Here is a 16,096-nt window from a genome sequence, read left to right as displayed (position 1 = left end):
TGTGCTCCAGTTTCCTCGCAGGCCAGCTCACATGCTGCTCTCCCCAGGCAGAGCTCTACATGAACCCTGAATGCTGGGAGTGAAGCTGGAGCTGGACACTGGCCCTAGGAAAACTCATCATCTACCACACAGCCAGGAAAAAGGCATGCGCATGAGCCTGCTGCTTGGGGTTCCGGCTGCGTGGTATCCTATCTAGAGTCGCTGTCTACAGACAGGCAGCCAGTGCCTAGGAGAGATTTGGTGGCCTTGAAGAACATCCTGAAGGATTCTAAGGTCTTATCCAGGTCAGTTCCTGCCTGAAGTTCCCTGAGCCCCCATAAACCCTAAGGAGGGGGGTCTTAGAGAGCAAGCAGTGCAGAGAACATACTAGGCTCTGACATCAGTCCTAAAGATGTGCCCATGAAACCAACCCAGCCTTGTCTAGCATTCTATAGCTGCCTCTTGCCTTGGTCATAATTCACCTTAAACATCTAAAAACCAAACCAACCCAGAAATATCCACCACTCGTGGCTACATGGGGAGGGTGCAGCTGGAGAAGAAAGACAGCCTGGCTACAGTCCCCTTTTCAGCCCATCTCCTCCCTTGACCTAGTTGGCATCAAGGTGCAGTGTGCCAACCTTGTGCCCTGCTCTTCTGTGGTGACGCTTGGCTGATGCTCTTATCAGCAATGATACTATGTATGGAAAGGATGGGGATGGTACTGATGGTGGTGCTGGGCCTGGGGGTTTGTGGTCATCGGGCTCAGGCTGGAACTGTTGGGGACGATGCAGGTGTTGTGACTGACGGTGCTGGGAAGTGCCTGCCATTATTAGTGCTTGCTATTTGTATTAGGTAAGAGAACAGAATATGAACATCTCTGTTGACTGGATGATGACAGAACACCAGTCAAGTGGTTGGTCTTGAAATTGTTCATGCTGCCACCCACCTACTCTGCATGCCATCTTTCAGCCTGATGACTACTACTCAGGGCAGCCCTGACTCAGCACTGCTGCACTGCATGTCTCCAGGGGCCCTGTTCACACTGTAGTCTATGCAATGACACCCTCAACAACTGGGCCATGCACAGCAGTCTCCACAGGCTGCACTGTGAATGGTGCCCTTCAACCTTTGCCAATTCCACATTGCCTTCGGAATACAGTCAAAAGTCCCGGCATTCTAGCTCTGCTCTGCTGCTAACCATAACATCCCCTGCATGCCCTCCATCCCAGCTCAAATGATTAACTCAGAGTTCTGGGCCACTCCTTCCCATCAGCACCTCTGCTCTCTCTGCTTAGAGTACCTGCGCAGCCTTCCATGACTACATGTGCCCTACTCTTAACTGCTCCTGAAGATTAAACACACAGACCCCTTCTTCAAGGAAGCCTTCTCTGATCCTCCAATCAGAGGAGCGTTCCCTGTCTCTGGACCTCACATGATCAGCCTTGCGTTGTGGTCAGTCACAGCCACATTGGCCCTTTCGGATTCCTTTGGCATGCACAGCAGCCAGGTGCGGAGCCTTGACTAATGACCATGGACACAGAATGCTGAACAAGGACATCTCTCTTGTTTACTGCAGAGGGCTTTACACAGACCCCTGGTCTGGGGCCACCCAAGGTGCTGCATGCAGAGGCCTGAGATCACCGGGGAGGCACCAGGCAGGCTGGAAAGCCAACAAGAGCCTTCCAGGGCTTCAATCAGGTGGATTCAAAAGGGCTCTGACAGGCTGGGGGATGGGCACAGGTGACAGTGAGGTCACCAGTTATGACGGACTGGCTCAGGTCCTCTGCCAGCTTTGGGACACCCACTACCTGGAGATTCTGTCCAGCAGCCTCCAACCCCCCCCACCCCCAAACCTACCCTTGGGCCTGGAATTCCTCAATCAAAGGTCAGCTAAACATGGGTGTGCTCCACAATGCCTAGATGTAGGCAGGAGCACACACCCCATCTCCCCTGTTGATCCCCCAGCCAGCCTGCCCTGCCTGGTCCTCGCCTTGGCCCTGGAGTCAGACTGCTAGAAGAGTTCTTCTAGATGGGACTGCCAAGGCCCCTGGAGGCAGAAAGAAAGCCCATTCCCAGCTAGGGGAGTGGGAGTGAAGCTCTGGCCCAGTCCAGCCACAGGGGTGGCAGGGGAGTCCTGAGGGATGGGCCTCAGCACCTGTCATTATTTGCTAAGTGCTGCAGGTCTCATGTTCTCCGCCTGGGGTTTCCATAATAGGGATGAGGCTGATGGGTAGACAGGTGGGTGGGGAGGACATGAGCCTGCCAGCCCAGCCCTTGCTAAATGCTCAGGACTAGGACAAGGCAATAGGGCTGTGGAGGCCAGAAGCAAGGGCCTTCCCCACCCTCCTGCCACCTGAGCAAGACTCCACCAGGCACACCTTTCACCCTCTCCCCCAATCCATGGCCCCGGCTCCCAGGGGTCTCCCAGCAGTGCCCCTGCGAGCTTTCTACCTCAGCCCCTGCTCTCGCCTCCTGGGTCTGCTGGGCAAGAGCAGCGTTTTCTGGGAGAGGGGCTTGTGACATGCTTTCCAGTGGGGATGAGGGGATGGCTTGATCTGCTGGTTGTGGTAAGGCGTTGGGGGAGAGGCAGAGGACATGCAGATCCCACTGCTCTGTTTGAACACACAACCTGGGAGGTGGCTAAGGCTGCCCACCAGTCCACAGCAACAGATGCTCACGTGCCATCTTCTCTGCCTGAGACCTGCAGCCCGGGGCAGGGCCCTAAAGGCAGGAAAACAGCCGTGGGCAGAGCTCTGCCAGGTCCCAGCCCCAGTGAACACTGCCCTGGCCCCTCTTCTGGAGGCACCTGTCCTCTCATCTCGGAACTGCCCCCTTGGGTAGTACGCACACAGGCACAGCAGGACTGGGGCTGGTTTGGTTCATTTCAAATCCTCTTTATTTCAGAACGAGCATGCTTATATGTACAGGAGAGGGAACTAAGGAGCCAGCACACACAGCACAGAGAGGAGAACACACGCTCCAGTCTCACCACAGCCAGGAGGGGCCTCTGCCTCATCTACCCCGGGACTTCCTCTTCCTCTGTGGGGAGCCCTGTTCCAGCTGCCCGGGCTCCAGAAGGCTCGAGAGAGTGAGTAGGGCCGGGAAGCTGGCCTCTTCCCAGGACCCTGACCTACAGGCGGCTTGTTCCAGGACAGAACTAGGCCAGGCTGCCTCTCCCGGGAGAGGAGGTTGGTGGGAAATGGACCAGTGGCATGTTCTGTTGCCCTTGGTTCTGAGGTGTTTGGCCAGCAAACCCCATCACGTCCTCTCTGATCTAGGAAGGCCCTGAGCAGGAGAGCAGAGGCTTGGACTATTGGGGGGGTGGGGGTGGTGAGGGTTGCACTGAAGGGTGGGGGTGGAGTGGATGCAGTGCTGCATGGGGTTGGTCAGCTGCATGGGGTTGGTCAGCTCTGGGGCGGGCAGAGAGCACAACTGCCGCAGGTGACTATGAAGGGCGCCCCCCAGCACAGCTATACATTCTCAAGCATCACCGTGGGGCTCACATGCCAGATCTGTGTGGGGGGAAGGAGGGAGGGGGTAGGGAGATTCCAGACAGCCTTTTAACTTTTAACATTAAGGATCTGGGCCGAAAGGCCATGGTGCCAGTTGCGCAATTTAGCAAAACGTGGACTGTTACGTTCCGTTTCAAACCTTTCCCTGTGGCACAGAGAGAGAAAGACAGAGAGAGACAGAGAGAGAAAGGAAGAAAGAAAGGGGTTAGGGGATGTGTCCGCCATTGCCCTGTCTGATGGCTGGGGCAGAGGACATGGGAGGGAGGGATTAGGCTTGGAGAGGCTTTGCCACCATTGGGGTACTTTTCAGGTGGTCAGGCCTGGTTTGGGGCAAGACCAAAGTCACAAGGACCAGGATGGAGGGACTGATACCCTTGACTGGAATGAATGAGGGTCCATGGAGAAGGGGTCTGGATAGAGGGCCTGAGGGCATTCCGGGCAAATGGGGGTCTCTGGGTTCTCCCTGGCCTGTGTGGTTAGGGCTGGGCAGGGCTGCTTTGGCTGTGGGCTCTGAGGACTGAGCCACATAGGCAGGTGGGCCTCACATGGTCTCTGTCCCCTAGCTGGGCATCAAGAAGGAGGAATGCCTATTCCCATGATGAGGCTTGGTGAGCAGATCTGCCATCTCCCTGTGTTGCCCCAGTCGCTGCCAACCCTCCTTCGTCTCCAGAGAGAAGCCTGCAAACACCACCGGCTGCCCCGCCCACCTAGGCCTGAGCATAGCCAGGCACACATGTGCACACACATACTCACAAGGCTGCTGACACACACACCAAAGGCCAGGATTTCCTGCCACTTCCCGCCAGCTGGGCCTCTGGGGCTGAGCCCACAGCCTGCTCAGCTGAGGGCATAGTTTAAGGCAGGCAAGGAAGAGCCAGAAACATAGAAAGGGAGGACAGAGTGTGCCTGGGAAAGGCCAGTACCGCGATGCCAGAATCCTAGACCCTCCAGGCCAGAGGAGCCTCTAACATTCCTCAGAATAGACGTGCAAACTGGTGGCCCAGGGGCCACATATAGCCATAAATGCAGTGTGTTAAACCTGAATAGTGTTTAAAACTCATTTTTAAAAATTAATGGCTATATCTAGATCATGGAATGCTACTAGGCAATAAAAAGACATGAATGAGCCATTGGTACACATCACAGCTTGGATGAATCCCCAGAGAATCAGGTGGACTGAAAAAGGCCATCCTATAACATCATAGGCTATATGATTTCATTTACATAGACCCTTTGAAATGACAAAATTAGAGAAATGGAGAACAGATAACAGTGGTTGCCACAGGTTAAGGACAGGGTGTATGTGGTAGGGAGGTGAGTGTGATATGAATATGGGCATGATAGCAATTCTGCATTTGACTGTATCAGTGTTGGCACCCTAGTGCAGATATACTGTAGGTGTATAGGATGCTACCACTGGGGGTAAAGGCTACATAGACTCTCTCTGTATTGTTTCTTATAACTGTGTCCCAATCTGTGATTGTCTCCAAAGAAATAGTTTAAGAAGTGAATTGCTAAGAAAGGGTGGGGGAAAAGAAAGGGTGGGGGAAAAAAGAAAGGGTGGGGGAAAAAACTGTAATTGCAATGTATACATCTAAGGATAACCTGACCCCCTTGCTGTACAGTGGGAAAATAAAATAAAAAAAAAAAAGAAGTGAATTGCCAGCATATAAAAATCAGGAAGATCAGCTTTAATCTTTTAAAATCAGAGGATGGGGCAGTGCTGGGCTTACTTTTTTTTTTTTTTAAACTGCGCCTGTGGCATGTGGAGGTTCCTGGGACAGGGACTGAACCCTTATCACAGCAGTGACCCGAGCCACACAGCGATAATGCCAGATCCCCAACTGCTAGGCCACCAGGGAATTCCTGGTCATACATTTCTGCCTGGTAACAGACCCGCATCCCCATATGTACATCTGGCCATCTTTCCACATCTGCATTACCTGGCAGACTCCCCACACACTTGAGTCCTGCACACTGAGTCTCTGTAGAAGATTCTGTCTGACGAGAGGGGCCCCTGCTAACATATTTAAAACCACTGGTCCAAACTTTCCCAATACCAAGAAGCCAAGGCTCAGAGACATCACATGCATGGCCTAAAGCCACAGGGAAACTCAGAGGCAGAACCCTGATCTAAGTGCCAGACGTTCCCAGCTACTGCCTCTTTTGAAGCTGAGGAGAAGGGACAAAGATGGCACAAGCAGAGGCCCTGTGGCAGGGCCCATACAGCCCTGCTGACACAACACAGACGGCAACAATCAGCCCATAGAGACCACCCGGGACACAGACGTGGCCAGTTTGTCCAGCCAGGCCCACAGCCTTTGTCATCAGTGCTCAGCAACAGAGTTAGGGACAGTCCTGGAAAGTCGGGGAGGTTGGTGAGTCTGCTCTGCTTGGAGCTGTTTGGAAACTCACAGCCAGCCAAAGAGAGGAGCAAGAATAGGAAGGAAGAGGTGAGGGGGGAGAGACTGGAGAGTGGACAAGTGAGAAAGAGAGGGAGGTCCCAGGACACCCACAAGGGTTGCTCGGACACCCAGGGATGTCCCGATCTCTTCAGCTGTAGATTTCAAATTTGCTAGGCTGGCAGAATACCAAGGACTAAAAGTCCACGAAACACAGGTAGCTCTTGTTACTGGTAGCTGCCCACTGCCTCTTCACAAAGCTTCTGTTTGTAGGAGGCCCTGAGCTACGCCAGGACCAGGAGAGTTGGCCGCCTGAGCATGTGCAGGGAGGGGGGAGGATGTGACATGCCCAGGGAAGCTACAGGGGGAGGAGGGGGCAACCAGTAAGTCCTGGGCTCTGTCAGAGCTGGGGTGGGGAGGAGAGGAAAAAGAACCTTGGATGGCTGCATGATGTAGAAGGGACTTGAGAGGGATTTTACATTGTTTGCCCATGTACTGCTGGGCAATGCAACCCTCACCTTCAACTCCTCTGGGAACTGGTCACCAAAGTCAACTTTTTCCTTAACACTTGGTGACCAGGAAGACATGTAGAGTTCTTTACTGTGGTGAGCATGAGGTAAACACAGCGACCGAACTTGCAGACAGCTGCACCACAAGGTGGGGGATGTCTGAGTTACACACCAGGGTCCTCCAGGACGGTCATGCCCAAGCAGTGGGATCCGGATGCCCTGCCTAGAACACAGCTAGGCTTGCTTGTTTTCCAACCCCTGTCAGGGTTGGCCCATGTGGACCCAACCTTTAGAGCCATCAGGGCCCTGAAATGCCTTCCTGAAGTCAGAGGGAAGCTGTGGTGACCTCTCTGGAATTAGAGAAACAGCTTTTGAATGGGGCTCCGCTACTTCAGATGAAGGCTGGAAGCCATAGTACTACCTGTACCCTTGAGAAAGTAGGGGGTTGGTATTAAGCCCACCTGGACAGTTTGCTAAGGTTCTGGGTCCTTCCTGGGAGGGGAGCCAAGTCTGCAGCTGGACCGTTCAGGAGCCCACCCTGCCTCACTTATAAAGACAGAGTCCCAGAGATTAGGCCAGCCCGTGGGCACTGGAGCTCAGAGGGAAGCTACTTGCTACCAGATATCAGAAACGTAGCCACAATGCCAGGAGCCAGGGCCTGAGAGGAGAGGAGGAGAGGGCAGGGCAGGGATCTGAGCTTCTCAGGGACTCTGCAAGGGCAGGTAGAGCCGCGACAGGTGAGGAGCAAGTTTATACCTGCCCTCGAGGTCATCAGTACCCCTGCCTGGTACAGAACACCTGGTGTCCCTACTAGCTTTCCCACCAACAGGAAGGAAAAAGCACCCCTGCACATGTACAAGCCTATATAGGCCACCATGGTGCCCAGGCTGCCCTGCTGGAGTGAGCTCCTTGGAAGTGGGGTGCAGTGAAGCCTCCCTAAGGAGGTGTAGCCTTTGTGAGAAATCCTCAGACTCCTCACTGTGAGTTAGGCTAACTGGAGGAGGAAGGGCAGAGGCTGTGGCTTCAGCCAACAAGATGGATCAGTAGGGTCTGGGGTGCAGATTCCAACTTGGGAGGGGGACAGATGGAAGTGGGGCTCAGTGCCCCGGGAAGCAATATCCCTAACCAGCCTGGAGCCAGGGTGAGGGTAAGCATGGTCCCTTCTGCTCTGATGGCCACTTGAATGAGCCTGGGGCCCCAGTCACTACTTCAGGCATTAATCACAAACAGAACTAACCACTGTCCCCATCGCACCCCCACTTCTTACTCCCAGGGGTGACCCCCAGGCTGCTTGGGAGTCAGTGAAATAAAAAAGGCCTATCTTCCTCCTGTGGCCGTAGGGAGAATGGGTATTTCTGGGGAGGCTGTGAGGACCTTCCAGAAATTAAAGTCAGGGAAAGGAAGAAGGGCAAGAGGCTTAGACCCCTCCAGTCCCGGGTAGAACACTTGCTGGGTGGCTCCGAGCCTGCACATTCGGGGCCAGAGACCCCAAAGGGAGGGGCTGACAGTGGCACAGAGTGTGTGGTGGGAAGGTGCTTTCTCAGGGTGGGGGCCTGGACTGAGGGAGGAAGCAGGCTGGAGTTTCTTCTTGGGCTCCCACTTCCAGATTTCCCTACAATGAAACCCTGCAGGGGCTGTGAGAGAGATTCTAAGACCTACAGCAGAGTTCTCAAGACCACCTGCCTTCTGCTGGGATCTGAATGGAGCTGTAGGTGATTAAGCCCCAGAAGGAAGGGCTGACCTCCCCCCCAGAGCCACAGGATCAGGCTGAACAAGCCCCAAGAGATGCTTCTGAAAGAAAGGAGGGGAAGACCAATGCCGAGGCCTGCGGACCACCCTTAGTACTGCCTTTTGTGTTCTCCTCATTCACTAACTTCACAGAGCCTACAAATATTCCAGGGGAAATACGAGCGACAAAGGCTCTCTGTAATCTACCTCCACCAGTACCTTCTACACGGTGTCTGGTGACTGAGATGTGGACTTAGAGTGACCGGCCAGAGAAACATAAAGTAACCAGAAGTACTGGGAGGGGGCAATGGAGGCTGGAAAGCAGGGCAGGCCCTTGCTGGCTTCCTGATGGAACAGACCTGGAGACATATAAGCAGTTTGCTGTAAAGTCCCTCCATCAAATCTTTGGCAAAGACCACATTGCTCACTGGAGTGTCTTTGTGGCTGGCTCCAAAGAGGAGGTGGGATGGACATGGAAATGGTACAAGGGCAGAGGCGCACGGGTTGGAGAGAGCGGACAGCTTAGTCACGCTTCAGACAGCTCAATACTACCTTTTGTGCTACATCAAACACCATCTCATTTCAGGTTCTTTACAGGCACACTGCAGGCACCAACAGGTTAAGAACCATCACTGGAATAGCATGCCATTGTTAGCAGGCCGGGGAGGACCACACTTTAGGCTGGGCTGCCTCAGCCAAAGAGTGGGAGCAACTCTGATTGGTAGAAATAGAAGTTCGGAAATCCACATCAACTGGAGCTGACACCACAGTAGTACTCTCCACGTGGTCCTGTGGCCACTACACGCTGGTGAGCAAGGACAGAAAGCGCTAGGCCCAGGATGGAAAGGCACCTCTGAGCCTCAGCTCCTCACACAGAGGCCACCATAGGATGTGCGGGTCCAAGGCAGACTCTCCCAGGACAGACATGCAGATGGCACATTTGCTTCTGGAAGTGTAAGCAAAATCACACCGGGCCCCATGCCTCCCCATGGAAGGCCCTACTGGGTTCCAGTGGGTTCCAGAGCAGCGTGCCCCCTTCATGCCCAGGGCCATGAGCACCTGAAAGGCCGAAGGTGTCAGGCCAGTGGCTGGGGCCTCAGGCCTGCCAGTCAGGGAGACGATACTTGGAGACACCCTGCCCTGCACAAGCCACTCCTCATGCCCAGGGCTTTGCTTCCTTGCAGCAGCTGTGGTGCTCTGTGGAACTGATACCTCAATGTGAGTCTGGACAGGTGAGTCCAAGGGCCAGGGGGTCACGCGCAGCAGAGCCCTCCATGTGCCTGCTTCCCAGTGCTTAGCTTTCAGACTCACAGGGGACAGGCCCTGAGATGAGTGGGCAGGCAAGGCAACTGGCCCAGTGCCTCACAGGGAGAGATGCCCTCATTCTCAACAGCCCAGCAAAGGCCAAAGCAGCCCTGCCCCCTGCCCAGGGACAGAGCCAGGAGAGCCCAGAGTCCTCGCTTGGAAGCCGGGGCCTGGAGGATAAGACTCAGCTCCAGGCACCCACCTCACTGACCCAGGACACATGCCTCAAGCCAGCACCTGCTGGAGCCCCTGAGGGGCCGGGAGTTTCCATATGCGTTAACCTGAGAAGTTTCTTCCGTGAGTCATGTGACCTGGGGGCTGCCCTGGAAGGGATGGGGTTAGAAGGGGCAAGGCCACAGAGCCTGAATGCAGGCACTTACCTTGACCTTCGCAAAGCTTCTTCGTCAGGGTCTTGCACTGTGGGTAGAAAGTTGCTGGTCAGGAGGAATCACACAGACCATCAGGAAGAAAAGCTACTGGAGTTCGATGGGCACTGAGTTGCCACCCATGATGGCATGATGGGACAGTTACTGCCCTCTACCTGTGACCTCTGGGAGGAAAAGGCTTTGTGCTGGATGGCGGAAGGAGGCATGAGAGCAAGTAGTGCAGGTGGGAGGGAGTGGTTGCAGGCGTGGCCTACAAGGTGCTCTTATTCTCATGCAGGCAAGCACTGCAGCCAGCCTGCTGCCCACTGCTTCAGTCAGGGAGCCAAGCAAAAGGCTGGTGTCAGCTTGCTTGCTCTAGGAGCTGAAAGGGGCTCAGCAGGCTGCTAACTATCTATCAAGGCCAGCTCATCTTCAAGGGTGGGGGGGCTTGACTCCTTGGCTTCTGTGGGCCTTGTGACCATGAACTAGGGCCCTGACCCCTGTGGCCCCTCAGGGTCTCCCCTCCTGCCCCACCTCCACAGCCTTCTCTTACTGTATTCTGTGCCCGTCATCTGGGCCAGGATGCGGAAAGAGCGAGACTGCAGGTTGGAGGAGCGGCGGGCCCACTCATCAGCCTCGTCTTCCGGCTTGTTCTGGTTCTTAATCACAGCCTGATACACAGGAGAGGCACTGTCCACGGTGAGGTCTTTGATAGGAAGGCTCCTGCAAGGCAGACAGAGGTCGTGGGCAAGGGCAGAGCTGGAACCCTGCTCCTGACCCCTGCATCCCCTATGTCGTGTCCTCCTGGCATGCCCCCACCCCCATGCCTGTTGATGGCCCCTGCTTGTCTGAACCCTCCATGCCCCTTACCCGCTGCCCTCTGAAAGCCTGTGACAAGGGCTTGGCCTGGGTCCTCAGTGCTCAGGGTGGTCACAGCGAGACAGTGAGTTCCTCTCACAGAGGGTCAGGAGGCTCAGACCCTCCCGCCAACACCCACCCCGCCCCCCCATGCTAACTCCAGACATGAGTCTGAGACACCCTCACCCCAGGAGTTGGATCTCCTTTGAGGAAAGAAGAGGCAGAAGAGGTCTGGAAGCAATTTCAACCTCCCCGAGCTGGCCCTTAGCTTGGGGCTAGGTAAGACAGGCCATTCGAGGAATTCAGAGGCTTCCTCATGGTCAGTCTCTCGTCCTCCTCAGAGCCTGGGATCCGAGCAAGAAGTCACCAATGTGGTGACTGCCCTGGAAGAGGATTGAAGGCTCCCACTCAGCAAAAACAGGCAAGCTCTGTGAGGTGATGAGAAAAACAAGGCAACCCGACCCATGAGGCCTGGCATTACCCACCGATGCTGGGATTTCTAGCCCACAGGAGTTGGGAGTGGCGCTGCAAGGAGGGTCACCAGTTCTCTGCCCCAGAGCAGCACATTCATTTGAAAGGTACCTGGTGACTTTCCCTTAGACTCCCAGGGCCTGGCATATAGTAGGTGCTCAAAACTTAGTTGAATGAACAAATCTTAGCCAGATCAGAGCCATAAGGGAGTCCAGAGTGCCTTGAGTCCAGGGCCTCCCAGCCCAGATCAGATGCAGGGCAGGATACATGAAAAGCTCTAGGGGTGTCCACTCACCCCAATCAGAGAGGGCTGGGGGATCCAAGTTGCCCTGCCCACCCTCTCAGGAGTCAGGTAGGCTCAGAAAAAGCTCACAGCAATAACAGCCTGCCCCCCCGGCCTACAGACCAGTGGCCCCTCTCCTCTTACAGATGCTGAAACTGGGGTCCAGAGAGGCCAGCCAACTAGATCCAGGTTATGGCATGTAGGGCCCCCATTGAGTCAGAACCCAGGCTTCCGCCTCCCAGCCCAGTGTCCTTTCCATCAGACCTTCTGCAGTGACAGGGCTCAGGAAGGCCACTTCTGCCCACTGGGGACTTGCGCACCCCAGATGCTCCACACCTGGAAACATGGCCCAGCCCAGACATCCTGTCCATCCACCTGTTCCTGCACTATAGCTGCCTTGACCTGCACCGCCCCCTCAAGGGCTGGTTAGCTGGAAAGGGGACATTCCCAGAGCCCATGTCTTCTACCCTCTCCGCAAGGAGCTGGATGGAAGTGGCCTAGTCTCCCAGGATTGGTTCCCTGCGTCAGCTCAGAGTGGGCTATGAGATCAGAGGTGGAGAAAGGTCGTGGAAGGTGACTGACTAAGGTTGGCTGGAGCTACCCTACTGTCCTGAAGGCTTTGCCCTGGCCTGAAGAGCTACAGCCTGAGGTTGGGATCAGATAGGGAAGACCGTCAGATCCCTCTGGCATCCAAGCAGGGAGGAGACTGGGTCTGCCCAGGAAACGGAGGAGAGGCTGGGATCTCGACGGGGAGGTCGTTTCTGGCACACGGAGGAGTCTCAAGGGGTCCCAAAACAGATGAAAGTCATTCACTGCCATTTCCCTAGAACGTGCCCTTGAGACACTCCCTCTTCCTTCCACAGCTCCAAGGGCTCAAGAAAGTTGCCAGGAGTAAGTTCTCTGGGGTTCACATTGTTGGCGTCCCTTCCCAAAATTACTGTCCAAAGACTAGGAACTTGTGGTCCTGATGCAACAGAGACTGGGAGCCAGACAAAGGAACTGGTGTGACTTTGAGATTCTAGGACTCAGAAAGAATATACAACAGAGAGAAGATGGAAAAGGCCCTGCAGTTCTGGGACCCTGGTCCGTGGCCACTCTGTGGAGCTGCTCTCAGCATGAATTTCTTGTCACCAAAAACACTCCATGGTCACTGCAACATCAAGGTCATCTATGGGCATTTACTCCACTGCACACTGCCCCAAATCTGACTCATCTTTCACCTATGGGTGTTTCTGGCAGGCACTGGCTCCTCCAGATCTGTCTTCCATGAGGATTCTGGGGAGTGGCCTCCAAGAGGCCCCCTGACCACCCTCTCACTCTCTGAATAATGGCCTGGTGTGGATTCTGACATTCAAATCTACACCATCCCAATGCAGACAAGAAAGGCCAGGAAAAGCCCCTGCAAAGCCAGCAAGGAGAACATAGGGATACACCCCCAGCCAGTGTGATGTCATTACTCTGATTTCTATGTCCATAGTGACGTTATTTGGGGCAAACCCCCAAAGACAAGTACTTGCTTGTAGAGGCTGTAGGGCATGTCATTTACCTGTGAGGTGGGTGTGAGGAAGAATGTGGACAGAGCCACTGTCCTCAGGCACATCCCACCAAACCCAAACACCATCCCGCAACCAGACAGACGGACGATGGAACAGAAACTGTGGAGTCTACTTACGCCAGCGGTGATGCCCTGCCAAGCAGAGGAAAGCCCAGCAGTGAGTGCGTGTCCATCATGGGAGGGCGGGGGGCGGCGCATACACAAGGGAGCAGGGTTAGGATCAGAAATGAGTTATGGGAGTGGGGTGGATAAAGGAGGAAGAGAGAGAGACAAAAAGAAAACTGTCAGTGAGGAAGGAATCATGGAAATTAACAGCAGAAACGGAGCACCTCATGGCAGACAGGGGCAGCTTTTACCCACTGGCACCACAGCAGCATCAACCCAGCAGGGCTGAGTTAGAAGGAAAGGGAAGCATGTTGCTTCCCAGGCGCACAAGGGAAGGGAAAAGGATGGGAGGGGAGGGGATGGGAAGAAGCCTAGATTAGATCAAAGGTGCATCATGTTAAAAAAAGATCATGGGCGCCCTGGAAGTAAAAATAATGATTGCAATCATCTTCTCCCAAGGTGCAGAAAATATAAAGTTAGTGAACAACAGTTCTTCCATCATCTTCCATTGTGCTTCTCTTTGGCGACTGTTACCACTTTTGAGAGCACACCAAGGACACACGTGGCAAACAAATATTAACAGGAAATCCCTGTTAACACTTTGGCTTAATCAGACAGCCCTGTTTTCCTGGGTACACATGAGCTAACGGTTATGTTTTTAAACTTGCAGGGTCAAATCTTCTGATTTGAATGATGGAATTAAATAAATCAACATTGCCCACAGAGTTTTGCAAAGAACTGCAGCCCTGAGAATGGCCGGTTTGAGACTCACAGCTCAATCTCCACCCTCTGGTGGCCCAAAAGAAGCACTGTGTGCCTGAGAGGACCAGGCTCCCTAGAACAAGAAGAGCCAAGAAGTCCATACCATGTTCCATTCTTTGGCCTCTGGAGCCTACCCCTTCATAAACTGCACTCATGTCACGGCCACAAAGGCTAGGTTCTGAAAAGGCCAAACACTTAGGAGTTCTCTGGGACTTTTTAACACCTCTAAACCTCTTACAGCATCTGCTTTTTCTAGCTTCAGAAAAAAGTGCAACAATCATTTTAAGATCTCTTGCCTTGAGTCGCTGGGGATCCTGACTCAGGGAATAAGATGTTACCCAAAAAGATAATCAATTCTGAAAGTCAACACTAATGGTATTCCCAAGTAGAATACAGTAAGGGTCTGTGAGTGTGTGTGTGAAAGGAAGAGAGACAACAGAGACAGACAGAAACAGAAAAAGAGAAAGAGACAGAAAGAGAGAGACAGAGAGAGGTATACACAGAAAAAGATACAGAAAAGAAAGAGACTAAGAGAAGCAAAGACAGAAAGAAAGTTAGAAAGAGAGAGGTCCCCATTAATGTTTGTATTATTACCAGTTTCATCCGCAGGTAATTTTCAGCCCTTCTCTGCCCTCAAGTTCTTCAATCATTGCTCACAAATTCAGGAACCAAGGAAACCCCACTGCCTTGAGGTTGGGTTTCCCTAGAGGCAAACAGGAGGAGGCAGGTTCCCCATCCTGGGTGCTCCCCAGTCTCTGTGATGGGGCTGACTGCCAACAGCACTGTGAAGACCCCTTCCAAACAAGAAACTCAATCATGTAGTTGCCTTGCTCCCATCATTGGAAGAAAGCAGCAAAACCTCCCCCAAAGAATGGCTTATTTGGGAAAAGCTGGGGTTTCCAGAATGTGACTGACCCTGTTTAAGAATTCCGGAAGTCTTTTTCTAAACCAGCCCCCTCATGAATCCCGGGAAAATACAGAAGCTGTGAAAAGCACTTGGAAGAACCACCATGTTCTGCACTTCTCCACCTTTCTCCTAAAGCTGACCGTGAGATTGATTTTGAAGAGAACACCACATTCCGAAGGCCCAGGCAAAGGCTAGCTCTCCCCCAAGGGTTTTGCCCTGAGAGGCTCAAGACAAGGGAGGAAAGCTGATCCCGATGCCTACAGTCTCTGATGACGATGGCGCCAAGCAGCCTGGTGCCCTCCGCGGTGACGAGGCAGCGGAGGTGGTAAGTGCTGGTGGAGGAGAGGACGCGCTTACCCACTGAAGTCACTGCCCTGGGCCTGGGCCTGCCCAGCGATGGCATCCATGATGGCGTCCTGGGAGTACATGCTGATGGGCGTGTTGTACTGCGCGTGGATGATGGTGGCCTTGCCACCCAGCCCCTTCACCTCAATGGGCTTGTGGGTCGACAGGGCCGAGTCCTTCAGGGCGCTGGGGTTGAAGCGTTCCTGGTAGTCGGCGCTGGGGGACGGGAGCATGGAAGGGGAGCAGGGGGGTAGGGGAGCGAGAGAGAGAGAGGTTGGAAGGAGAGAAGGGCAACGGCGGTGTTACTTGGGTCAAGTTGAGGGCTTGTAGTGGAGGATGTGGAGTGAGATCTCCCAAAGCCTCATCCCAGGTGGCTACCTGAGTCCCCTCGCCCGCGGCCCCTCCCCCGCCAACGACGTGGGCCGGCTGGGTCTGGTCAGGAAAATCATTGTATCCTCCCCAGAGCCCTTCGTGAAAGGTTTTTCTTGGCCATGTCTTCTTTCCCAGATACCTGGAGGCCCCAGCTCAGCCTGAGCTACCTCTCAGGGTTAGCAGGGGGTGCCAGGCTTTGAGAGTTCTCCCACCACACCCCCGGGGAAGCAGAGACAGAAAGGGTTGGGGAGAGGGGTGGGGGTGGGATTAGGGGGCAGGAGCTGAGCCACATGTGAGAGGCAGCGGCAGCCCAAGCCGAGTCCAGAGCACTCCCAAAGGCCAGAAGCAGCCCCACTGGGCACCCACGGCGATCTTGAGCTTGGTTTCTCCACGAAGGGGCTCATCCTGCTGGCCACCCCCTGGGTGGCCTGGGGCTCTGCTCCTCCAGATGCTTCAGTGCAGGTGCTTCTTCCTCAGAGCAGGGGCTCAGGCTCCTCCAAGTCCCATTTGCTGGGTGGTCCGCCAGTCTTTCGGCATCCAGGCTTCCCCCTCCAACAGTAAGTGCGCTCCTCAGGCAAAGACGAAGTCAGGCACAGCCTTTCTGAGGGGTCTGGCCAGGCCTGAGATGTCTTCCGGAA

At 54.4% G+C, this 16,096-nt stretch overlaps 1 protein-coding gene across 1 annotated transcript in view; it reads right to left on the bottom strand.

The window, feature by feature from the left end:
- Positions 1-16,096, bottom strand: part of LDB3 (LIM domain binding 3) — a 61,289-nt gene that overhangs the window by 29,245 nt on the left and 15,948 nt on the right. Inside the window, 3 exon segments of the mRNA XM_005657425.3 lie at positions 9,816-9,852; positions 10,354-10,523; positions 15,099-15,302. Coding sequence (XP_005657482.2) covers positions 9,816-9,852; positions 10,354-10,523; positions 15,099-15,302 — 411 coding nt within the window.

This window comes from Sus scrofa, chromosome 14 (genome assembly GCF_000003025.6).
Source record: "Sus scrofa isolate TJ Tabasco breed Duroc chromosome 14, Sscrofa11.1, whole genome shotgun sequence".
NCBI lineage: Eukaryota > Metazoa > Chordata > Mammalia > Artiodactyla > Suidae > Sus > Sus scrofa.
The sequence above is the reverse complement of the archived record's forward strand: the minus strand, read 5'-3'. Positions and strand labels throughout refer to the sequence as shown.